Here is a 24,242-nt window from a genome sequence, read left to right on the forward strand (position 1 = left end):
TCCCCTCCCCCCGGCCCTTGCTCAGCTGAATTATTACGAGCTGTGGACAACATGCACATTCTCCTCCTCGAGCCCTGCTTGGAAGCCAAAGTGTGGAGCCAGTTCTGCTCCCTGCCCCCCTCCACCTCGCCTATGCAGATTGTCTCTGCTCCCCCAGCCTAGGCTGCTGTCTCCTCGCTCCAAAATCTGAGCTTCCGCGCTCTCTGCACCCCCACTGCGGTGTTGTGCTTTTTCTCCTGCTCCTGCACCCCGACACCTGTGCTGTTGTGCTCTCTGCACCTCCAAATCTGGCCTGCTAAGTCCCATGCCCCCTTGCCCCCCCAAACCTGAGTGGCAGTGCTCTGCACCCCTCTCCCCCATATCCCAAGCCTAAGTTGCTGTGCTCTGTACCCCCAAACCTGAGCCACTGAGCCTCTCTGCCCCTGCACCCCGAAACTTGAGCCTCCAAACCCCTCTGCCCCTGCACCCCCAAACCTGAGCTACCAAGTGTCTTCCCTTTCCCACCCTGCCTTGTGCATGATACAAATGAGGGGTTCACCTCCCCGTGCCTCTCTCTCTGGGTGGGAATGGGACACCCCCACTCGATGGGGCAGAAGGTTTTCCCTCCCCCCATTCACACCAGTGCTGCAGGCCAGGTTCTGCCTGCCCCCTCCCTGCGTGCTCCATCTCCTTGCATCGGGGAGGGGAGAAAAGCAGGGAGCATCTGGCTGCCTCCCATTAGGGGAGCCTGGGGTAGAAACGGGGGGGATTGGTCCAGGGAATGAGGGGGGGATGGGACCACACCCTTTAATTTGTACCATCTGCAAATCACACTAAAACCCAAGCAGAGGGGGAGTGGGTGGGGGGAGGAGGGCTGTTATGGAGGGGAGGGTTGGAGGTTGTGGGGTGGGGAATGGGCTATTGTGGGGCAGGATGTGAATATGTTGGGCTCCCCCAAGAGCCGGGGGGGGGGGGGGGTTTGCAGTGGTTGGCTCTGGCCGGGGTGGGGGGCTGGGCTGTGGGAGGGGGCTGGTGTGTAGGAGGGGGATGTTGGGGGGGCGGGCTCGGCTTTGCTGGGTGGGTGGGTGGGGGGGTAGAGCTGGGATCTGGCAGGGTGGGGAGCCTGGACCATGGGGAAGGGTGGGTTGGGCTCTGGTGCGGGGCTGGGCTCTGCTGGGCAGTGGGGGACGTTGTGGGGGGTGCGCTGGGACCTGGGGAGGGGCCAGGCTGTGCCGGAGGGGGACGTGGGGAGGGGGCTGGCGGCTCTGGCTGACTGAAGTGGCTGGGGTCTAATGCCTGCCAGATGTGAGACAGTGGCCCCCTTTCATGGCCTGCCCCGAGCCAAACCCACCAGGCGCTGGGACTGTGCGCATTTCAGGCTGGGGCGGGCGGAGGTGAGACAGGCCTGTGGGACCCACAATCGCCTCCCCCAACTCCCAGCGGGTATGGGGCCACTTCGCCAGCCCCGGGACGGGGGGGGGGGGGGCTGTACCAGATCTGGGTGTGCGGGCAGCTGGTGCCCCATTCCTTGGCACCAGGTGCCTTGATCCCAAGACCGGAAGGGTCCATTGCGACCGGCTCATCTGACCCCCCCTGTGGGGCAAAAGAACTGCACGAAATAATCCCCAGAGCAGATCCTTTTCGGGGCGGGGAGGAGAGGACCCACCCCTTCTGCAGCCACACCAGACCTTTGTCCCGGCAGAGGCCCAGATCTGGGTGTGCGGGTCCCTGGGGGTCTGTTGTGCCAATCCAGGGTTCTCCCAGCAGCAGGGGTGGGAGTCCCGGCGGGGGGTGGGGGGACATCAGGGCAGTGGGGCTGGACAGTACAGCTTGGAGCTGGCAAAGCGCCACTTGCCTCCCAAGGGGCATTGGCACTCGGCGAGGCTGCAGTGCTGCGAGCTTCCTCCGGGCAGTGCCGATTGGGGAGCATGGAGCTGCGAGCTTCCTCCACGAGGTGCCAGCTGCGGAGCGTGGTGCTGCGAGCTTCCTCCGGGCGGTGCCAGCTGGGGAACATGGTGCTGCGAGGTTCCTTACAGCAGGAGCCAGGCCCAACTGGGGAGCTGCTAAACTGCAGGGAACATGAAGCCTGAGTCAGACAGCACCTTCCCACGGAGCCGCTAAAAATACCTCGCAGGCGGTGGCAGGGACGGAGCGTTGCCAGACTCCCGCATTTCTCCTGCCCCCTCCCGAGCTCCGGATCACTGCAGGACCGGGGCTGAGCTCTGCTCCCCCGGGAAAGGGGTTACTCTGGCCCAGGAAGGGGCCCTGGCATGTCCACCCACACCTGCTTCGCTCCTACCCCTCCTGGCACATGGAGCTGATGGTGGGCAGCTGGCCTGAGTCCCAACTCCCTACGCTTTGGGGGAAGGGAAGGGTTAACTCTCTTTGTGTTCCTCACATTCAGGGCTCTCCCCAGTTCCCGGTCAGGGGTGCATCCCCTATGTCTTGGGGGGGGGGCAGAGAATAGCCACAGCGCAATGTGCTCCGGCCACACCCCCGATCTGCTCCCTACGCCAGGGGTTGGGAGTCAGCTCTACACTGAGCAGAGAGGCCCCCTGTGTGTGGGGCGGGGGAGAGTCTGAAGGGGCTGTTTCCAGGACAGAGGGGCCTGAGAATGGAGCTCAACCCTCCCCCCCCCCACGCCCCTCACAAGGTGCCCACCCGTCCCTCTGCCTGGATCGCCCACTGCTGAGAACTGGCTTCTACTCCGATCGCTGCCGTGCTGTGAGCTTCTCCAGGGCAGTGCCGGCTGAAGCCGGCTGTGCTCCTGCCTTCAGGCACCATAGAGTTAACAAACTACCTTACCCACAGTGGGGTGCCTCCCCTCAGACGGGCATGTCCCCCAGGCAATGAGCCAAGCTGGGTCCCCTGCCAGTCGTTCTACCCTGGCCCCTTATAGGTGCCCATTGGGCTGGGTCTGAGCAGCTACAGTCCTGCTAATGGAGGGTCAACAAGCCGGGATGGTGGCAGGAGGCAGCTGGCTCGCTGGGCACTTGGTGCCCTATGGGGGGCGATGAACGGCCTCGTTCCCCTGGCACCCTGGGGTGGGGGTAATTGATCGGTTTGGTGTCACGGGGCTAACTTTTCTGGAACAGAACAACTGGCCAACATTACAGTGGGGAGGAGACAATTAATTAAGGCAGCATCATGGGGCTGATTAATGAGTCTGGGGCTGCAGGGGGTAATTAGATGGCAGCCGCGCACTGTGAACAGGAGACTGGCCCGGCCTGGGGGCCGTGAGCCAGGCTGGGGAGATGAGCTAAAGCAACCCAATCTAAGGGGACAAAGGGCTGGGCTGCGTTTGGGCCGAGGGGACTAGGAATTCTGGGCCAGTGGGCCAGTTCTGCAGCAGAGGGGCCCCGCACTTGGCCAGCACCCAGCTGGGGGCTCCAGCGTTGTGAGCTTCCCCACAGCAGTGCCCTGCCAGCACCCAACCGGGGACCCCAGGGCAGTGAGATTCTCCTCCGCAGTGCCTGGCCATCACAGGGGCTATTGGGAGGTCTGAAGGTGATTCATAGATTTTTTTTGTGGGGGGGTGGGCCCTAGCACCATCCCCCTACATCCCACCCCCACTCCCTTGCCCGCCCCACTTGCCTTTTGCAGCCAGGACTGAGCTGACTGGAATCTAAAGGGGGTTCTCTATGGAGGCTGCTGGGCCCCTGTGGTTCCGTCAGACCCTCCAACCTGGCGACTCTGAGCTGGCCGGTCCCGTCCCTTCCCCCATGCCCCCAGGAACCGTGCACCCTGGGAAAGCCACTCCAGAGCCTGGGCAGAGGAGACGCAAGCGGACAGGATTTTCCCACAATGCACCAGTGCCCGGGCTCAGGGCAGGCGTGAGTAGCCAAGGTGGGAATGACGGGATGCATTGGCAAGTGCTGGGAGCTGGCTGGCTCCTCATGCCTGTGCCCTGGGGGCATCCCGTGAGTTCCAGGTTGGTTCAGACTCACCCATGGGTGGGGGGAGAGGGGAAGGCTAGGGCAGGACACTGGGGTGGGCTGCCTGCCCTGAACTGGATGCTAATCTGGAGGCAGGGGGGAGGGTCTCTCTAGATCCCACCTGGCTGAATCCACTCTGGCTCCCCCCTGCAGTGACTAGGACCAGGCTGACAGACGAGAAATCAGCATTGCTGAGAAAGTCTGGGGGACTGGGTGGGGGGTTGGGTGGGGGAACTCCTTGTCTAAACAGCTGCTGAGGCCCACTCCAGAGGTGGCTGCATCTCAGTGCTGGGTAAAAACTCCCTGTATAAAGAGAGCCCATGCATCCCACCCCAGAGGCAGCTGCATTTCAGTGGTGGGCAGAGAATTCTTGTATGAACAGCTGTCACGCTCACTCCAGAGGCAGCTGCATCTCAGTGCCAAGAAAAGGATCCCTGTATAAACAGCTGCCACACCCCCTCCCCAGAGGTGACTGCATCTCAGTGCTGGGTGAACAATCCCTGTAGAAAGAGTCCCTGTACTCCATGCCAGAGGAAACTGCATTTAAGCACTGGGTGAAGGTTCCTTGTATAAACAGCTGCTGCACCCCCCACCCCAGAGGCAGCTGCATTTCAGTGCTGGATGGAGGATCCTTGTATAAACAGCTGCTGCACCTCACCCCAGAGGTGGCTGCATCTCAGCTCTGGGTGAATATTTCCCTAAAAGGACATGAGCGACAGGCACTGTCGAAACGTGCGAGATAATTTGCAGGAGCCCTTTCTCTGTCTCGTTTCCCTCTGGAATGTGCCCGATTCCTCCTCCTCCACTATCGCCCAGATCTTAATGAACCGATTCCACACCCCGGCTTTCCCACCCCTCGCTTCTTCCGGTATCGGAACGGGCTGGTGCCGTCGCCATGGCGACCATATTGCAAGCGCCTGCCTCTGGAGAAGTGGGCGAAGGGACGAGCGGATTATGTTAACCCTTCCGCCGGCTCCTTCCCCGCCAGCCCTCCGTGCGAAGGACTCCCAGGGCTGGCCGAGGACTCGAGGGGGGAAAAGCAAAGCCGCCTCCCTGCAGGGCCCGTCTACACTCAGCCGGTAGATGTTGCAACAATGTGTCTGCGGGGTGGCAAGATTGGGTCCACGCCACAGGGATGGGGCCTTTAGTTCAGTCTTGGCCAAGCCATGCATACAGGGATAGGAAGCCGCATGGGTTGCGGCGGGTCCCGTCCCACAATGCGCTGCTCTGCACCTGACAATTACCCACCGCTCTCCGCTCCCAGCTGCGGGGGTTGGCACTACCCACGCCAGGAGAGCGTGGATTGGCACCACCTTCTAGCGACCGCTCCATGGCTTCCCGAGGCGGCTCAGCCAGCCGGGCCTGTCGCTCCGGGGACAGAGCCGCAGCTCTGATGGCCCCGGGTTCAAACGCCGGAGGGGGGGCAGGGCATCCTCGGCTGGGCAGTCCCAGGGTGCAGGAGGGGCTGAAGTGACTTTACCAAGGAACCGGTGCCTGGAATCCCCTTCCTTAGGGTTGATCTGCACTGGAATCCACATCCCCGAGAGATGCAGCCAACCTAACCCCCGGCGTAGACAGCACGAGGCCTATGTGCCACCGTACGTGTCAAGGCCCATCACTGCTGGTGTGGATTCTCCTTCGGCTTCGAGTGATCTGGGCTGGTGGAGGAGGAGGATTTGGGTTTTACCTCAGCTGCTGCTAGGAAGTGTTAGGAGAAGACGGCTATTAAACAAAAACAGAGAGGAGTTGCGTCACACAGCGTAGACATGCAGCTGCTTCTGGGGTGGGGCACGGCAGCTGTTTATACAGGGACACCTCACCCAGCCCTGAATTGCAGCCACCACTGGGATAGGGCACACAGGTGTACCCCTTGCCGGGTACTGAGATGCAGCCACCTCTGGGGTGGGACGCAGCAGTTGTTTATACAGAAATCCTTCCCCCAGCACTGAGATGCAGCCGCCTCTGGGGTGGAACACAGCAGCTGTTTATACAGCAATGCCTCCCTCGGCACTGAAATGCAGCCACCTCTGGGGTGGGATGCGACAGCCGTTTTAATGGCAAAACCAAACACTGTTTCGGACAGAAAGCCCAGGAGAATCCCGTCTCCAGGGTGGGCTATGGGGGAGAGGGAGGGCAGTGTCACCCAGGCTGAGATGCAGCCAAGACGCCAGGGTTGGTGGGGCTCCAAAGGCCACATAAAGCCTCGTTGGCAGGAAGCGGGGGCCGAAAACAGTAAAAAGAACAAATAATTAAATACTGAGTCCCGGTCTGAGTGGCTGCAACGTGTCGGGTCAGAAAGGAGCTAGATGGAGGCAATCCACTCCCCCGTCCCGTCCCAGGAGGACGTGGATGTGGGGCAGGGGTGTGTGTGTGTGTGTGGACATGGGAGCTGGTCCACGGACCGGGCTGGTCCCGTGGAGCTCATGTGCCATCATTCTAGACGTCTCTCTCTGTTGCCCCCCCCCAGCGACCCCCTCCCTGCCGTTCAGCTCCTTTAATGGCCTTGTCTCCCCCACCTCGAGTGTGGGGCCAGCCGATTCCAGCACTCATGCTCGCTTGCTCTTTTCCCCTCCCCCACCCTCTCTACCTCTTCTCCCTCCTCCCTTTCCCCTTGCCCCCTCCTTTTCTCTCTCCCCCCCACCTTTCCCCGTCCCCTCTCTTTCTATCCCTCCATCATCCCCCCCGCCCCTCTGGAATCCGTGAGGCCCCGCTGGGATTTGCTGGGGCTAATTTTAGCCCCTTGAGGCCCTTATGGCTGCCATGGCGGCTGCAGCGGGGCTGGTGCTCAGAGCCGAGAGCGCCCGCCTCTCCCCGTGACACCAGGGCAAAGGGGCATGTGCCCCAGCCAGATCAGAGCCCTCTGCGGGGGCGCGGCTTCCCCGCACGGCCATGCCCGGCCCGTGCCGCGATCTCCCGCCTCCCCCGGAGATTCGCTCCTGTCCCGCCTCACCAGCATTGCGCGTGCCACGCTCACCGCCCGACGCGCGGGGGTACACGCGCTCTGAGCCCCCGCCCTCCTGCAGCCCGTACTCCATTGCGCCACGCGGCACGCTCTCGTGAGACACGAGGGCAGCCCCTGCAGCCCGGCCAGCTTCTGGCTCATGCTGAAGATCCCAGGGCTTCCGGGGCTGAGCAGCACCGTCCTCGAGCCCAGCAGGGCCTGTACCCATGTCTAAGGCCCTCTTGCCCTGCGTGGACCCCATGCCCTCTCCAGGTGTGAGCTCCATGGGGCGGGAGGGCGGGAGGAGGAAACCTTTAGCTGGAGAGACCCTGGCACCCTCCCCCATGCACCCCACTGTCTGCCAGCTCTGGGGTCGGTGGCATGATCCCAAGCGCTGTACGGATCCCCTGTCCTTCGGTGCCCCCATGTGGGTAATGCCAGTGCTGCATGGGGGGAGGACGGCACAGAGTGCAAAGGACCGGCCTCGGGGTCCCAGGGACGGGGAGAGACAAAGCAAAGTCATTGCACATAACAGAAAATCGGGGAGCAGGAGCTGGGCAGGGCCCTGGGGGATTCTGGGTAACTGGGAATGGGGCGCTGGGGACGAGCAGGGCCCTGGGGGATTCTGGGTAACTGGGAATGGGGCGCAGGGGCTGGGCAGGACCCTGGGGGGTTCTGGGTAACTGGGAATGGGGCGCAGGGGCTGGGCAGGGCCCTGGGGGATTCTGGGTAACAGGGAATGCGACTGGAAAGGTCTGGTTGCTCCCCCATCGTCTTGTCCAAGTGCAGTTGCAGGGTAGCCCCCCCCCAATCTCGGGGTGCCCTTTTGCCTGGGGGCTGGAGCCTTCCAGGGTCCATGTCTCGAGAGGAGTCTGGGTAAGGCTTGGAGCCTGGTGGCCTGCTGAGGGCGAAGGGGATACGGGCAGCCCATTAGCCACCCACTTACACACAGCCAGCTTGGGCTGCAGCCCGTCAGCCATTCCCTCCAGGGAACGTGTGGACCCCTTGCTCTGGGGCTGGGAACGCCCCAGTGGGGAGCTGGGCACAGGCCAATCCCCAGTGACAGAGAGAAAGGCACCCCCAGAATCCTGGGGCCTCCTTCTCTGTGGGTCAGTGGGGAAGGCAGCGTGGGAGGGCACTTCCATGCCCAAATGGTGGCTCTGGGCCACTTCCATGCCCGAATGTGGCGTCCCTTGGCACTGGGCCACATGATGGCACGAGCGGCAGAGAACAGGCCCTGCGAACTGAGTATGTGTGAGCACGGAGCTGGGGTGTGTTTGTGCACACGGTGTGTGTGTGTGTGTGTGTGTGTGCGCACGAAGGCTTCTGTGCCTGGCAGTCCCGTTGCACCAGTGCGTGTCAGTCCGACCCTGGAGGGGGGTTCCTGCATGCACCTGACTTGTGAGTGTTGTGTGTGTGTGTGTCCATCCACCCTTCCGTGTGCGCGTGTCCATCTGTCTGTCCGTGTGCGCACCCCATGGCTGTCTGTCTGTGCCCACGTGTCTCTCTCTATCAAGGGGTTGGGGGAGGGCTTTTGCCCTTGGGTCTGTGCATCTGTCTGGCCACGCGGCTGTGCCCATGTGCCTGCGCATCTGTTTGCTCCTTGGCATGTGTCTGTGTGTCCATCCCTCCGTGTCTCCCTCTCTGTCCAGCCACAAGCGTGCTCAAGTCTGTGCGTCTGTCTGTCCTTCTGTGTGTGATCACAGGGCTCTGGTGCTGGCCCTGCCTCCCCCCCGCCTCTGCCAGCTGCTGCGAGCCACCCTGCTGAGCCAGCGCCCCCCGGGGGGCAGGGGGAGGTGACACTCAGAGATGCTTCACACCAGAGGCTGCTGTGTGGGGAGCTGACGCTGCTCACTCCATCCAGAGAGAGCGAGAGACCCGGACACTTTGCCAACAGGTAGGAGCTGGCTCAGCCCCCACCCCCTTCCACCCCGCGTCCCCTCGAAAGTGACCCACCCCTTCCTAAACTGCCCTGGGCTGGGGTTCTGACATGGGGAGTGCTGATCTCCCCTCTGGGCAGCTAGCACCGAGCTAGAAGGCTCCCTGTTCGCTGTAGTGAACCCCGCTGTCCCCTAGGAACTCCTGGGACCCAGCTGGCCCCGGAGCATCCGACAGCCATGATCCCCATCGGCCGGGGAGCAGCTAAAGCTCCCCCATGCCCCAGACTGCTCCGTGCAGTGCCAGCGGGGGCCGGTCTCCCTGCCCTCAGGGGGCAGCTGGCAGGCTGGGGTGCAATCACAGCTAAGGGGGCATCTGGTCTTTCTCCGTCCTCTGCTCCAAGGGTCTCAGAGCCTTTGCCAAGCAAAACTAACTGCTTCCTTCCCAACATGGGGTCAGGCTCCCTAGCCCTGTTTCACAGAGGGGGGCTCAGGGGCAGAAAGGGGTTTGCCCAGGGTCCCCCAGTAAGCCAGGACTAACACCAGGTGCTCTGGCTCCCAGGCCCCCCTGCTCTGGCCCCTAGACTCCATTCTGCTCCCAGAGCTGGGGCTAGAACCCAGGAGTCCTGATGCCCAGGTCCCTCACCAAATCTCTAGACCACCCCTCCCTCTGGTGACACCTACTCATTCTCTTGCACTCCTCCAGTGACAGGGGCCAGACTGGGGTGGGAAAGTATGAACCTCCATGCCCACATCTCATTCTTGGAACCGAGCAATCTTGCCCAGATGTAACAGAGATGAGCACTGATGTAAGAAGAATAGATAGATAGATAGATAGATAGATAGATAGATAGATAGATAGATAGATAGATAGATAGATAGATAGATGGGGTGTATGGGGATAGATTAGATAGATAGATGGATAGATAGATAGAGGGGGTGAATGGAGATAGATAGATAGATAGATAGACAGACAGAGGGGGTGAATGGGGATAGATAGATAGATAGATAGATGATGGGGTATATGGGGATAGATTAGATAGATAGATAGATAGATAGATAGAGGGGTTGAATGGGGATAGATAGATAGATGGATAGATAGAGGGGGTGAATGGGGATAGATAGATGGATAGATAGATAGAGGGAGTGAATGGGGATAGATAGATAGATAGATGGATAGATAGATAGATAAATAGGTCTATCCCCAGAAGTTCTGAAAACTCTTTATCCCCAGCTCACCTTTGTTCCCAAGAGCTGCCGCTGAATAAACCAAATCACTGGTGAAGGTGAGTTATAAGCAGGTCCGGATCTATACTGCAGACCCTAAAACGGAGTGAGATTCCCAGATGGGTTTTGCAGGCTCAGCAGCTTCCGATCCATTTGGGTCAGCACCAGAACCAGACCCAACTCCGGACTCTCCTGAGGCAGGGCGGGACATGCATTCCACCTAGCTCAACTCACCACGCTGGTCCAAGGCATGCAGGAGATTTGCTTTGTAATAACCCCCCCAAGCCCTCTCTTTCCTGCCCCACCTCTGCCCCCCACCACATACATGCCAGAGTCCCTACAGGTGGCAGTGCAGAGCCAGCTGTGCCATGTATTGGCTTGGCTTCCCGGGCAGGAGCTCTGTGGCTGGTGACCCTGCCAGAGAGGGTATGAGTCCAGCTGGATGTGCAGATCTGGAAGGAAGGAGGTGTTTGTGCCTCCAGCGACTGATAGGGGTCAGATTCCAGGTCCCTGCATGGGGGGACAGATCTGGAATTGAAAAACAGAGCAGCCAAGGCCCAGCCCCTCTGTTATTTACCTGCTGAGAGCAGAGATCAGGGACCAGCATCTCCCCCACCAGCAGCTGCAAAGCTGGGGAGAGCCTGGCACTTGGGACATCTCCGCGGGGGAACGTGTCTGTATGTGTCCACCCATGCACGCTCACCGTGTGCAACCCCCCCACATGCACACGCACACTCGTGCACACACGTGCAAGTCTTTGCACTCTCATGCGCACACTTTAGCACACACATCCCCTCCCCATGGCCTTGTCCACGCAGGTGCATGCCCATAAGCCCTTGTCCTCACATGCCCTTGCACACATACATATGTGTGCAAGTCCTTGCACTCCCATGTGCACACTCATGCACTCCCATGCCTGCATCCCCACAGGCACACATGTCCGTAAGAACCTGCGCTCGGGCACACCCACCCATTCAGACATAAGCATGCAGGCATTCGTGCACTAACACACGCCCTGGCACGAACTTGCATGTGGATGCACGTCCGCACGCCAGTGCACACCAGCAACACATATACCTTTAGCTCTGATGTTTCATGTGCAGGTGGCCTTCCTAGCTTACAAACGGCACCCACCCTGCAGGCTCATGAAGCCGGGCAAATGAGAGGCCCAGCCAGCTCCCCCAGCGTTACTGGCTCGGGGTGGGGAATGGGTGGTCTTTAGAACAGCACAAAGCAAGCGGATTTGACTTGAACCATCACCCTCAAACTCTAACCGATCCCCCCAGAAAAACTTCTCTGCATTTCATTAACTTCCCAGTCACCCCTTTCCCCAATATTTTAACAACTGCCTCTGCCTCGAGGGGTTCTGGTGGGCCCCCGTTCCTGACAGAGACTCTGTCACCCCAATATTCCTAACCCTGATCAGTGGGACCTTCCCTGCCGGAGCCACCTTCATGGGATTTTACAGACTGGCTCACGACATAGAGCCTCCAAGATTCGCAGTATTTCAGGCCTCCCTCCACCCCTGGCCCCCGCACAGCTCAGGGTGGGTTGGGTAAAGACTGCAGGCACTGTCCCTTTAAAGGCCCTTCCCCGGGCTTCTAGCCATGCAGTGCCCCCTGCTGTGCCACTTAAGCGCTGGCCTTCCCTGTGCCAGCCCTGGAACAGGTGACATTTCCCTGCACCTGGCTGAGCAATTAGCCGGCTGCTTTGAGCATAGCTGATCAGGGACCGCCTGCAGGCAGGGCTGGAGTAGGGGGGGAAGCTGCTGCAAGGCCCTAATTAGCCAGCCCTCCCTCCGATACGCCTCCCCCTCTTCCTGGAGTGTGGCTAATTTCCCTTTCTTGGATCAAGTCTGAGGCGGTGGGTTCCCCGTGGTCCCCAGCACAGCCAGCCTCCAGTCCCCTTCATCTGCAGCCCCCCCCGGCCCAGCAGCTCCACTGAGCTGCCTTTAAAGTTTAGCTCTGTGCTGGGGGGAGGCATGGATGGAGCAGAGAGCTCAGGGTTGCGGGGGGGGGGGGCAGGGTGAGCTCATAGGCACACGCAAACATACACGCATGCACATACGTGTACTCTGCTTCCTTCCCCAGACGGGAAGAGGAACTCTCATGCAGCTCAAAAGCGTGAATCTTCCACCAACAGACGTCGGGCCAATAACAGATAGGACTGCCTCTACGTATATATACACACACACACACCCCTATACATGCCCGCAAACATATACATACTATGCACGCCACACACATATCATAGAATCTCAGGGTTGGAAGGAACCTCAGGAGATCATCTGTGCAAAGCAGGACCAATTCCCCAAATTTTGCCCCAGAACCCTAAATGACCCCCTCAAGGATTGAACTCACAACCCTGCGTTTAGCAGGCCAATGCTCAAACCACTGAGCCGTCCCTTCCCCTGCATATGCTCCTCCCTTGCCAATGTGGCCCTGCCCTAGAGGGACGGGCCCTCGGCCCGGCATCTCTTCCTCTGCCACCCATTCCGACTGAGACCCCCGTCAACGCCTCACATATGAGCCACTCAGCGGGGATGATTTTGTCACTGCTGACCAGGAGCTGTACTGGAGCCAGCACCTGGAGGGGAAGGGCCCCATATCCCATTGCCCGCCCCCCTGAGCCAGCCAGTCCCCACTGCCCTGGGGCTGGAGCAGAGCTGGCGCCCCCTATAGACAAGGGAGCAGGGAGCGTGCGAGGGGCGGGCGTGGGTCTGGGGCTCGGGGAGTTGTGTCCCAATGGGGACAGCAGCCCGTGACGAGTTACATCAGCTCTCTCTACCCCCCCCACCTTCCCCTTACTCCCCCGGCTCCGCTCGCCCCTCTCCGCCTGCTCCCTGCAGGGCAAGCGCCTGGCTGGGGAACCATGTCCAACAACATGGCCAAGATCGCCGAGGCCCGCAAGACGGTGGAGCAGCTCAAGCTGGAGGTGAACATTGACCGCATGAAGGTGTGACTCTCCTCCACCGCCGCCTCCTCACATGGGCGTGCAAGCCCCGCCCCCGTGCCACTGTCTCCACTGCTGTGGAAGCCCCACCCCTAATGCCATCCTCGCTGCATGCTGGCTGTGGGGGGAGCTCCCGGTTACTCCAGTCCTGGCCACTCCCAGCAGGGGGCGCTGTGGGGAGCGGGGCAGGAGCTGGATGCGTGGGGAGCTCCCGATTACTCCAGTCCCAGCCTCTCCCAGAAGGGGGCGCTGTGGGGAGCAGGGCAGGGGCGCTGGCTCTGGGGGGAGTTCCCGGTTACTCCAGTCCCAGCCTCTCCCAGCAGGGGGCGCTGTGGGGAGTGGGGCAGGAGCTGGCTGTGGGGGGAGCTCCTGGCTATTCCAGTCCCAGCCTCTCCCAGCAGGGGGCGCTGTGGGGAGCCGGGCAGGAGCTGGCTGTGGGGGGAGCTCCTGGCTATTCCAGTCCCAGCCTCTCCCAGCAGGGGGCGCTGTGGGCAGCGGGGCAGGAGCTGGCTGTGGGGGGAGCTCCTGGCTATTCCAGGCCCAGCCTCTCCCAGCAGGGGGCGCTGTGGGCAGCGGGGCAGGAGCTGGCTGTGGGGGGAGCGCTGGCTGGGAGATCGCCCAGTGGCTCTATGGCCAGCAGACGGGGCTCTCCCTGGGCTCCGGTGGGCGTGTTTAACCCTTTCCTCCCCGAGGCAGGTGTCAAAGGCGGCGGCGGATTTGCTGGCCTATTGCGAGGCGCACGCCAAAGAGGACCCGCTGGTGACCCCGGTGCCCTCCTCGGAGAACCCCTTCCGCGAAAAGCGGCTCTTCTGCATCGTGCTTTGAGCCCTGCAGCCAGCGACTCAGCCCCCCGTCTCCCCCCCCGGGGGGCTGCAGCTCCAGAGCGGCACCGCTGGCTTTAGCATAGGGGAGCGGAGAGTGGGTCAGAGACCGGCGGGGAGGTGGGTGGGCACTGGGGGACAGAGCATGGGGTGTGGGCTGCACACCCTGACTGACCTGGGGCGTCTGCTTCACCTGTCCTCCTTTCTCCCCCCCCCCCACCAGTGAACATTATCTCTGTGGATTCACCCCTTGGCTGCTGTTTCCAAGATCAATAAACACACTGCTAAGTTACTCTCCCTCTGCCCCTGCCTGGTCATTGCGTCCCCCAGCCCCTGTCCCCCCACATCCCCAGGTCCTGTCCCCCCGTGCTGCTCCCACCGGGTCACTGAGCCCCCAGGTCCTGTCCCTCCCACTGCCCCGCCTGGTCCCTGGGCCCCCAGGTCCCGTCCCCACCCTACAGCCACCACCTGGTCACTCAGCCCACAGGCCTTGTCCCCCTCCCCAAATGGGACCCCTGGTTCTAGCTTTCCTCGCCCTGCTGCTCCTGTCTGGTCACTGAGCCCATCCCCTCCGCTGCCCCAGATTCCATCTCCTCCCCACTACCCCCACCCAGATACTGAGACCCCAGACCCTGTCCCCACCGAGTCTCCCCCCTGCTGTTCCCCACCCAGTCACGAAGCCCCCAGGGCCCGTCTCCCGGGGGGATAGGGGATGCCCAGGGGTGGCTGACAGACATTCAGGGACTTGGCCCCCTCCTGTGTAGCAGGCTCTGTGGCACCGTGGCCCGCAATGGGGGGAGATGAGGCTGTGTGCCCATCGCCCAGGCCCCCACGGAGGTGCTCTGTCCCCGCTGGGCAAGCGGGTGTTGTGGCTGTGAGGCCTAGGGGTGCCATGTGTCTATGAACAGGGGAGGGGGGGGGAGCTGGCTGCTTGGGGGGGGAAGGGATAGGATCTCCCTGAACTCTAAATGCCCCCCTATCCCAGCGAAGTGGGGGACCAGAGTCCCCCATGCTGCCCCTCCCCTCTTATAACAGGGTGACATCCAGGGCTGTGGGAAGAGACTGGAGTTCACTGGCTCAGCCCCGTGGGCAGGACACGAGTCAGAGCGACTCTGGGTTAATGTGCCTGCCACACAGCAGGGGCAGGAGCCGCCGGCTGCCCCGGGAGGTGTTACACACGTCCACACGCTTGCACAACGTCCACGCACACACACACATGCATGGATGCACCCGCGTGCGCACACACACACACGAACATGGATGCACGCACACGCACACACACGCATGCTTTGATGCACCCATGCGCGCACACACACGAACATGGATGCACACACACACACACACACATGCATGGATGCACCTGTGCGCGCACACACACGAACATGGATGCACACGCACGCACGCATGGATGCACCCACGCGCGCGCACACACACGAACATGGATGCACACACACACACACAGACGCATGCATGGATGCACCCGCGCGTGCGCACACACACGAACATGGATGCACACACACGCACACACACACATGCTTTGATGCACGCTCGTACCTCCAGATACATGCACACAGTGGCGTTGGAACACTTTTAATAGTGGGGGTGCTGAAAGCCAGCGCCCTTACCTCTCTCCGTGGCCCCCTCCCTGCTGGGGCCAGGAGCAGGGCCATGTCTCTGAGGGGGGAGGGGAACTGGGACAGGGATAAGGGGGCCCAGGCTGGGGCCACACCCACCTGTAGTGAAGATACCCCTGAAATGGGGGGCTAAGGAGGGACCCAAAGAGGTCGGGGTGCACGATCACCTGCCTACTGAGGTGCTGATGGGTAATGACTTGGAGGACTGGCCGGATGGCACTCAGAGCGCCCTGGTCCTTACCCGGAGCCAGAGCCAGAGCCAGCGGGGGACGTGGGACCTCCCGAAGTGGGGCAACCGAAGCACCGAGGGTAGGGCTTGACAGGGCTGGGACGGAGCCTCCGTCCCAAGGTGGGGAAACTGAGGCACTGCCATCCAGGGCTGTATCCTCAAACCCAGCAGCTGAATTCCAGACGGAGCTGCAGGAGGATCCCTCCTTGGAGAAGCTGAGGGCCCTTCCTGGCCACAGCGGTGCCGGATCCCAGGGGGAGGACCGCCAGGAGAGATTCCTGTGGGAGAAGGGATTCCTGTACTGGGGATGGGCTGATTCGGGGCAAACCGAACCTTGGAAGGCCAGGAGAAAGTTGGTGGTTCCCCAGAGGTACCGCCACAGACAGTTGTATTTGGCCCACGATATCCCCCTTTCAGGGCATCAGGGCACCCGGCACCAGGCAAAGGCTGCTGCAGATCTTTTCCTGGCCCAGGGTCTTTGACGCCGTCCAGCAGCATTGCAGGTCCTGTGACTCCTGCCAGAAGCGGGGGCTGGGGGGGCGGGGGAAGGCCCAGGATAAGTGTAAAGCACCCCTGAGACCTTTGCCCATCATAGAGGAGCCTTTCAAGAAGGTGGCTGTGGACATAGTGGGGCCCCTCAGCAGGGCAACCCGGTCGGGGAAGAAATACATCCTGGTGGTGGTGGATTTTGCTACATGCTACCCCGAGGCGGTGGCCTTGTCCTTGGTCGAGGCAGACACTGTGGCAGACGCGGTGCTGACCATTTTCAGCAGAGTGGGGTTCCCCAAGGAGGTCCTTACAGACCAGGGGTCCATCTACATGTTGGCCCTGCTCCAGTGCTTGTGGGAGAAGTGTGGGGTCCGGCACACCTAGGCCTCGGTGTATCACCCTCAGTCCAACGGGCTGGTGGACAGGTTCAATGGGACCCTAAAGATGATGCTGAAAACATTTATGGACCAGTAACCGCAGGACTGGGACAACTATTTATCCACCTGCTGTTTGCATACAGAGACGTGCCCCAGGAATCCACAGGGTTTTCCCCTTTCAAGTTGCTGTGTGGGAGGAGAGTGAGGGGACCCCTGGACTTGATGAGGGAAGAGTGGGAGGAGAAGGCCTCTCCCGATGGAGAATCAGTGGTGGAGTATGTCCTGACCTTCCGGGAGAAGCTCGCAGAGCTCATGGGCTTGGCCAGGGGAAACCTAGCCAGGGCACAAAGGAAGCAGAAGGTCTGGCACAACTGCTCGGCACGTGTGCTACTGGGGACCAGGTGATGCTTCCCATCCCCGTGAGGAGGAACAAGCTGCAAGCTGCCTGGGACGGTCAAGGTCATCAGACAGGTAAACGAGGTGAACTATGTCGTGGAACTGCCCAACTGGGCACACAGCCAGTGGTGCGCCATGTCGACTGGGACAGGGAGGACTTGGTGCTGGCTGTGTGTGGGCAGTGGGAGGAGAAGGGAGGGGATGGGACTCCGCCCTGAGGCTGGGGCTGACCCCTCGCTGGAATCAATTCCCCTCTCAGACCAGCTAACCCCTGCCCAGCAGGCTGAGATCAGAGAGGTGCTGCGTTCATACCGGCAACTGTTCTCCGACCGGCCTGGGCTCACTAACCTGGCTGTTCACCGGGTGGAGATGGGAGCCAACCCTCCCATCAGCTGTTCCCCATTCAGGGTCACTGGGAAAACAGCCCATAACTTGACGGGAGAGGTTGGAGACATGCTGGCTTTAGGGATGATCCAGCCGTCCTCCAGCCCCTGGGCCTCTCCCGTGGTGCTAGTCCCCAAGAAGGATGGGTCGATCCGGTTCTGTGTGGAATATCGGAAGCTCAATGCTATCTTTGTGTCCAATGCCTACCCCATGCCTAGGACTGATGAGATCCTAGATAAGTTGGGGGGCGCCTGGTACCTCACTACCATGGATCTCACCAAAGGCTACTGGCAGGTGCCTTTGGACCTGGAGGCCAGGGCGAAGTCTGCCTTCACCACCCCAATAGGGATCTTCGAGTTCCTGGTCCTGCCTTTTGGCCTCAAGGGGGCACCTGCCACCTTCCAGCGCCTGGTGGACCAGTTACTAAGGGGGATGGAGGCCTGTGCTCTGGCGTACATTGGTGATATCTATGTCTTTAGTGAGATCTGGGAGGACCATGTGTCCCAGGTGAAGAGGGGGCTGGGTCACCTGCAGGATACAGGACTGACTATAAAAGCTGGAAAGTGCAAGGTGGGGATGGCAGAGGTGTCCTACCTGGGCCACAAGGTGGGGAACGGCCACCTGAAGCCGGAGCTGACCAAAGTGGAGGCAATCAAGGACTGGCCCGCTCCCCAGACTAAGAAGCAGGTCCAGGCTTTCACTGGGATGGCAGGGTACTTCCGGAGGTTTGTGCCCCACTTTAGCTCCCTGGCAGCTCCCCTCAAGGAGCTTTGTAGGAAGGGAAAGCAGGACAAGGTGGTCTGGACCGAGCAGTGCCAGAGGGCTCTCTGTGCGCTGAAGGGGACACTTATCCAAAGCCCAGTGCTGGTAAACCCGGATTTTAACAAACCCTTCCTGGTGTTAACCGACGCCTCAGACATGGGGCTGGGTGCGGTGCTGATGCAAACTGATACTAAAGGGGAGAGACACCCCATTGCTTACCTGAGCAAGAAGCTGCTGCCCCGGCACTATGCCGCCATGGAGAAGGAACGCCTCGCCATGGTGTGGGCCCTTAAAAAGCTGCAGCCGTATCTATTTGGGCGGCACTTCCCTGTGTACGCTGAGCATTCGCCCCTGACGTGGCTGACCAAACGGAAGGGGCTAATGCCAAGCTCCTGCGGTGGGGCCCGCTCCTCCAGGGTTGTGACATGGAGGTGGTCCCCGTGAGGGGAAGTGCCAGTGTTATAGCCGATGCTTTATCACGGGGCCGGGGCCCTGAACTTCCCCATGTCACTGGCCAAGTGACCCCGCTCAGTTCAGCCGGTTCTGGCCAGCGGGAGGACAATGGGCTGCGGAGAGAGGACCCCGGGGGCTGTGACCAGTCGGTTCCAGCCAGTGGGGAACAAAGGACGGCTGAGAGGGGAGGAGGCCCAGGTGACCCTGTTTACCTGGACAGAAGACAATGGACAGAGGCGTGGCTTGCGGGAGGTGATATCGGATGCCCAGTTGGAAAGGCGGGGCCGGAAGTCAGGGGTTCGAGGCTGGAGGGAGAGAGCAGGCAGAGCCCACCTGGATGCAGGGGAGACTAGGATGTGAGGTGCTGAGCGAGGCCAGGCCTGAGGATCCCTGAGAGTTTCCTGTGCTGGGTTCAGACGCCCAATAAACCCTCCTGTGTTACGCTGGCTGAGAGTCGCTGTGGGCTAGAGATCGGGGGGGCATTAATCCCTCTGGGCGTGGAGGCCCCGGGGGTCCAGAGCGAGTGGACTCCCTGAGGGGGCCCATGGCGAGAGACCGGCGTGCTGAGGCTCAGAGAGGTGCGCTTCCAGGAGGGGCTTAACCCCCGAGAGAGAGTGGACCCCCGAGAAGGGGTGTCGCACTGAAGGGGGTTCCCCCGAGGGACCGTACAGGGCCAAGAGTGGGCATGACCTGTGAGTCCGGGACAGCCTGGCCAGACACAGCCCCCACCCGCTTTCCCAGCAGGAGGGTCGAAGCCCCTTCCCCAGCAGACGCCTCTGGAGGCACGAGTCCCTTGCTGGGATTCCCGGTGCCAGCCCACCACCTAGTGGTCATCCGGGCGAGTGCTCTTCAGTGCAACTGGCGGTGGGGGGCCGGGTGATGGCTGGCCTGGCTGGGGGAGCGGGACCACACAGCACCCATTGCCCCCAATGCACTGCTGCCTGCTCCCGCTGGTCATTGCCAGCTAAGCCCCGTTGGCCCTGGCGAGAGCTTGGCTGGGAGCCACCCAGAGAAAGCCGGAAGCTGCCCCAGGAATGGAAGTGAATCTCTGCCCCCCGCCACCCCCCAGCTGGAGGGGAAGCATCACCCCGCGGTTAAGGCTCAGCAGACCCAGCTTCTGGTCCCAGGTTTATCAGCCTCTACGGGCAAGTCACTGCCCACTCCCTGCCTCAGTTTCCCTCCCACCCATTGCATATCTCGACTGTGCTCTGGCAGGGGCTGTCTCTCACTCTGTGCCTGTGAGTGCCTGGTGTGGAGGGGCCTCCGGGTGCTATCGTAATGCCCATAATAGCACCTCTGTTGCCCTGGGTTGGGGGCTGTGCTCAGTAGGGTGTGTGGGTGGGGGAGGCGGGTCAGGGCAGGCAGGAGCTGGGGCCTGGTGGTTTATTGTGTTCCTTTGCGAGGTGGAGGCAGGGACTGGACACTGCGACACCCGGATTGGGGCACTCTCTCTGCTGGGAGAGTTACGGCACGAGGAAATCCCAGCGCTGAAAGCATGGGGAATGTCTGTCCCACCCCCGAAACCAACCCCCTGGCCCCCCTTGGAGACCAGCTCTGCTCCCTCCGTGAGGGAAAAGGCCAGGGCAGCTGCCCCGTCACTCAGTGGCAGGAAAAGGGGCCAAACTGACTCTGGGCTGGCCCCCCCAAGTGACTCCCGAGGCTGGGTTCCCCCCAGTGAGTCTGAGCTTCCTCCCCATGCCTGCTCCTGCCCCCCCAAGTGCCGGAGCTCCCACCATGACTTTTGCTAGGCTCCCCCCCCACCCCAGGTTCCTGGCTCCGTTCCCCTGTCCCTGTTTCTTGTTCTTCGCAGAGTCCCTGCACAGAGCCAGCCCATAAAGCACCGTGACTGCTTTACTAGCCAGCCTCAGCGCGAATACCTTTCCCCTAAGAGGAAGAGTAAACAGGTCCCTCCTGTGACTGCCCTCCCTACTGCTCCCTCGCAGCCCGGCTACCCCTGGCCATGTACATTCATGGGCATGGGAAGAGACCAGAGAGACCCAGCTGAGCCCAAAGCATCCCAGATCCAGAGCAAGGCATGGCCCATTCTGACGCAGCCCAAGAGACACTCCCAGCTGATGGTCCAGGCTTCCCTCTCAGCCCCCTGATTCTCTGCATCCTGCTAATGCAGACTGTTGCACCCCCTTTGCTTGCCCAGTGCACCCCCTTTCCCAGTGTGTGCCCTCTCCTGCAATCTGCCTCCTCCCAGTGGAGTCAGCCACGTAGCGACTGCCACTTGTCTCTCCGGGTCTGAGGAAATGCACTGGGCCGTCAAGGGAATTAGCTAATGAATTAGCCAATCGCCTGCAATGTTCAACATTTGTGCCTTATTTCCAATCGGAATTGGTCTGGCTTGAACGTCCAGCCACTGGTTCTTGTTCTGTCTTTCTCCCAACTGCTAACCTTTGGACTCTGCTCCACCCCAGACGTAGCTGCATTTCAGACCCCCAGAATGGCCTGCAGCCCTCCCCTCTGCCGGCAAGCCCCAGGAATTATTATGTTGCTTGGAGCAATCAGGGCCTCCCAGGGCCTCCATGACTTCCCTTGTGTGTTTGGAACATGATATCTAAATTGCTTACCGCTCCCTCGATTAAGGTCCAATCTCAGCAGTGCTCAATTAGTTACAGCCCTATTAGCCACTATTGATTTACAATCCTTCCTGCTCATCAGGGCTATAATTGCATCTCACTTCCCTCCGTCTCCCTCTCTGCATCTAGGCCTCCAGCTCTGAAACTTGCATCATGCCTCCAGCCCTGCCTGGGATGCACCAGCTCGCGGTTAAAGAGATACAGCCCCTTCCCACCCCCCACCCCCACCCCTGCACTCCGGCAACCCTGGAGTGCCTCAGCTGAGATGAGCAGTGGCCAGTGCTAACAACATCGACATGGACGGTCAGCAGATTTCAGAGCCAACGCCGCCTTGAGATGATTGGAGGGCTGCCCTCGAGCTGTCATTTCAGTCTCTGTGCAGACTCAGGCAGAGAGCTCCGGGCCGGCTCTGTTTGGAAGGCTTTCCTCGTGAGCTCGTCAGGGCAAGGAAAAAGTATCAAGGGTGCAGAGAAGATCCAGGGAAATGCGTCGAGGACTGGCGGCAATGCCTTGTACTGAGCTCAGGCTGTTCAGTTTGTTGAAAAGGAGACTGAGTGGTGAGTTGCTTACAGCATATAAGAAATTCCCGGGTACTAAAGGGCTCTTCCATTTCGTGCAGAACACGAGCCAGTGGCTGGGAGTTAAAGACAGACACATCTAAGTGAGAACTGTGGCCTGATTTTTAACAGCAAAGATGACTGAGCTCTGGAATCAGCTGCCAAGGAAAGGGGTGGCTCATTTTCCATCTCCAAGTGCAGGCCTGTCTGGAGATGTGCTAGCCAAACGCAAGTCATGGGGCTCAGGACAGGGGGAGCCGGAGGAAGTTCTGTGGCCTGTGGAGGTCAGCCCAGGTAGCTTGGTGGTCCCTTCTCGGCCTTAAACTCGATGAATCTTCCTCTGGGCTTTTGTAGCGCCCAAGGCCCTGTATGTTCTGAGTGCGGCTGCTGGGTAAATAGATGCTCATAATGACCCCAGGGCTACCCAAAGCCAATTTAAATCCCGTGGGATATGGTGAGTCAGCAGGGTAATCTTGGTACAGTCAAATCAGCAGGAATCTAGTACTGGGAACTGGCTGTCAAGACGTGCCGGGTGATGCGTGTCTTGTGTGCGTGATAAGGCGAGAGGCAGGAACCTGTGCAGCGGGAATCCATTCATAAAAAGCAGTCACAGGGGCCTGCAACGTCAGGGGAGGGTCAGCCTGGTGGTGAAGGCACCTGCCTAAGCCTCAGGATGCCCGGGTTCAAGTCCTAGCTTTGTGAAGAGAATGAGCGATTTCCCGGTGCCTCAGTTTTTCCTATCTATATAATGGGGGTGATGATACAAATGTAGCTCTAGCCATGAAAATGGCTACGTAAGAGTGAATTATTAGCATCTGAGCCACCTGTTCTGACGACCAGAGACCGGACTAGCTCAACCACTGGGATTTGCTGGTTTGGCATAAAGCAAACCACTAATGAAGAAGTCAGTTCTTATTATTTATTTGCATTATGGTAGTGCCCACCGAAGATCAGGGCCCCATCATACCGGGCGCTGCCCAGACACACAGTGACGGGATCAGGGCCCCATCGCACCGGGCGCTGCCCAGACACACACTGTGACCGAGATCAGGACCCTGTCGCGCCGGGCGCCGCCCAGACACACAGTGACGGGATCAGGGCCCCATCGCACCGGGCGCTGCCCAGACACACAGTGACGGGATCAGGGCCCCATCGCGCTGGGCGCTGCCCAGACACACTGTGACCGAGATCAGGGCCCCATCACGCCAGGCGCTGCCCAGACACACTGTGACCGAGATCAGGGCCCCATCACACTGGGCGCTGCCCAGACACACAGTGACGGGATCAGGGCCCCATCACACTGGGCGCTGCCCAGACACACAGTGACGGGATCAGGGCCCCATCGCACCGGGCGCTGCCCAGACACACTGTGATCGAGATCAGGGCCCTGTCACGCCGGGCGCTGCACAGAGTGAGACAGTCCCTGCCCCCAAAGAGCTACTTGTCTACGTGGACAAGACAGACAGCAGAAGGGTGGTTATGCCATGGGGTCACACAGGGAATCTGCAGCAAAGCCAAGAACTGACCCAAATTGCGAGGATCCCTGGCCAATCCCTGAGCCCTGAGATCAGCCTTTGCTTCCAGCGGGGCCCTGAGCCTGGCCAGGCATGGCTGGCAAGGGCAGTGGGAAAGGGGGACAATTGTACCTGAGCTCAGGAGGCCTCCACCTAAGCCTCTGCAACTGGAGTGACATGGGAGGGGCTGGGGCCCCAGCTAACGGGGTGAGCCAGGACCCCGAGATCCTCTTGCTGGGCCTCCCTCCTACCTTCAGTTTGTTCAGCCAAGGAATCAGCACCAGCTGAAATCTCGCTTCTTCCAGCTCAGACCAAAGCTGATGGCTAAGGGGCTGGGCTGCGGGAGGGAGATGGGATGGGGGAGCTCAGCTTGGGGGCTCCATCCTTGGCCAGCAACAATGCTTCCCACTGACAGGAAATGCCTAAGGCCTGACATAACCCCAGGGCAGCCCTGGGGGAGTTAGAGGCAAAGCCAGGAACATGGGCTCCTCAATCCCTTGCTCTAATCACTACATCAACCCCCTCCGCCCCCCGACCCAGGACCAGAAATAGAACCCAGGAGTCCTGACCTCCAGTCCCTTTGCCCCAATCCCGAGACCCCGCTCCCCACCCAGAGCTGAGGACACAACCCAGGAGTGCTGACTTCCAGTCCCACCCACCCCCATTCAAACCACTAGCCAACGCCCCCTTCTAGGGCCAGTGGCCCCCTGCTTTGACTAGCCCACCCTGCTGCCCCACGCTTGGACGGCTGCTTCCAGCAGAGACCATCCAAGTGTGCGACACTCCCCGAAGATCCCCATGAGGCGACGAGGTCCCAGTGCACGGATGGGTCCCCTGGTCACAAGCACGTCACCCCGCCCGACTCCAGCCCCACAGCTCTGTCGCCCTGGAAGGCTGCCCAGCACCCCCTCTCCAAGGGGCCCTCTCCCTGAGTCGAGCACAACGCCCACCCCCTCCATGCGGTGGGAGCCAGTGAGCGACGAGCCCTGGGGGGATCGCGTGGAAGGAAATGTGCACATGAGTCATGGAGACACATGGAAGCTCTTACAGATGGGGGCATTCCTTCACCCCCCCCCCCCACCCCCTAATAATGGGATGCCCCAGGGCTTTGCTAACAGACAGCTTGGAAA

The 24,242-nt window shown here is 60.7% G+C and overlaps 1 protein-coding gene across 1 annotated transcript; it reads left to right on the forward strand.

Moving 5' to 3' along the window:
* Positions 1-8,677: 8,677 nt before the first annotated feature.
* GNG8 (G protein subunit gamma 8) lies at positions 8,678-13,969 on the forward strand. The gene is made up of 3 exons (XM_007069053.4): positions 8,678-8,752; positions 12,808-12,914; positions 13,608-13,969. The coding sequence occupies exons 2-3, from the start codon at positions 12,831-12,833 to the stop codon at positions 13,734-13,736; spliced, it is 213 nt and encodes a 70-aa protein (XP_007069115.1). The 5' UTR covers positions 8,678-8,752; positions 12,808-12,830; the 3' UTR covers positions 13,737-13,969.
* The last annotated feature ends 10,273 nt before the right edge of the window (positions 13,970-24,242 follow it).

Source organism: Chelonia mydas, chromosome 23 (genome assembly GCF_015237465.2).
Source record: "Chelonia mydas isolate rCheMyd1 chromosome 23, rCheMyd1.pri.v2, whole genome shotgun sequence".
Classification (NCBI taxonomy): domain Eukaryota; kingdom Metazoa; phylum Chordata; order Testudines; family Cheloniidae; genus Chelonia; species Chelonia mydas.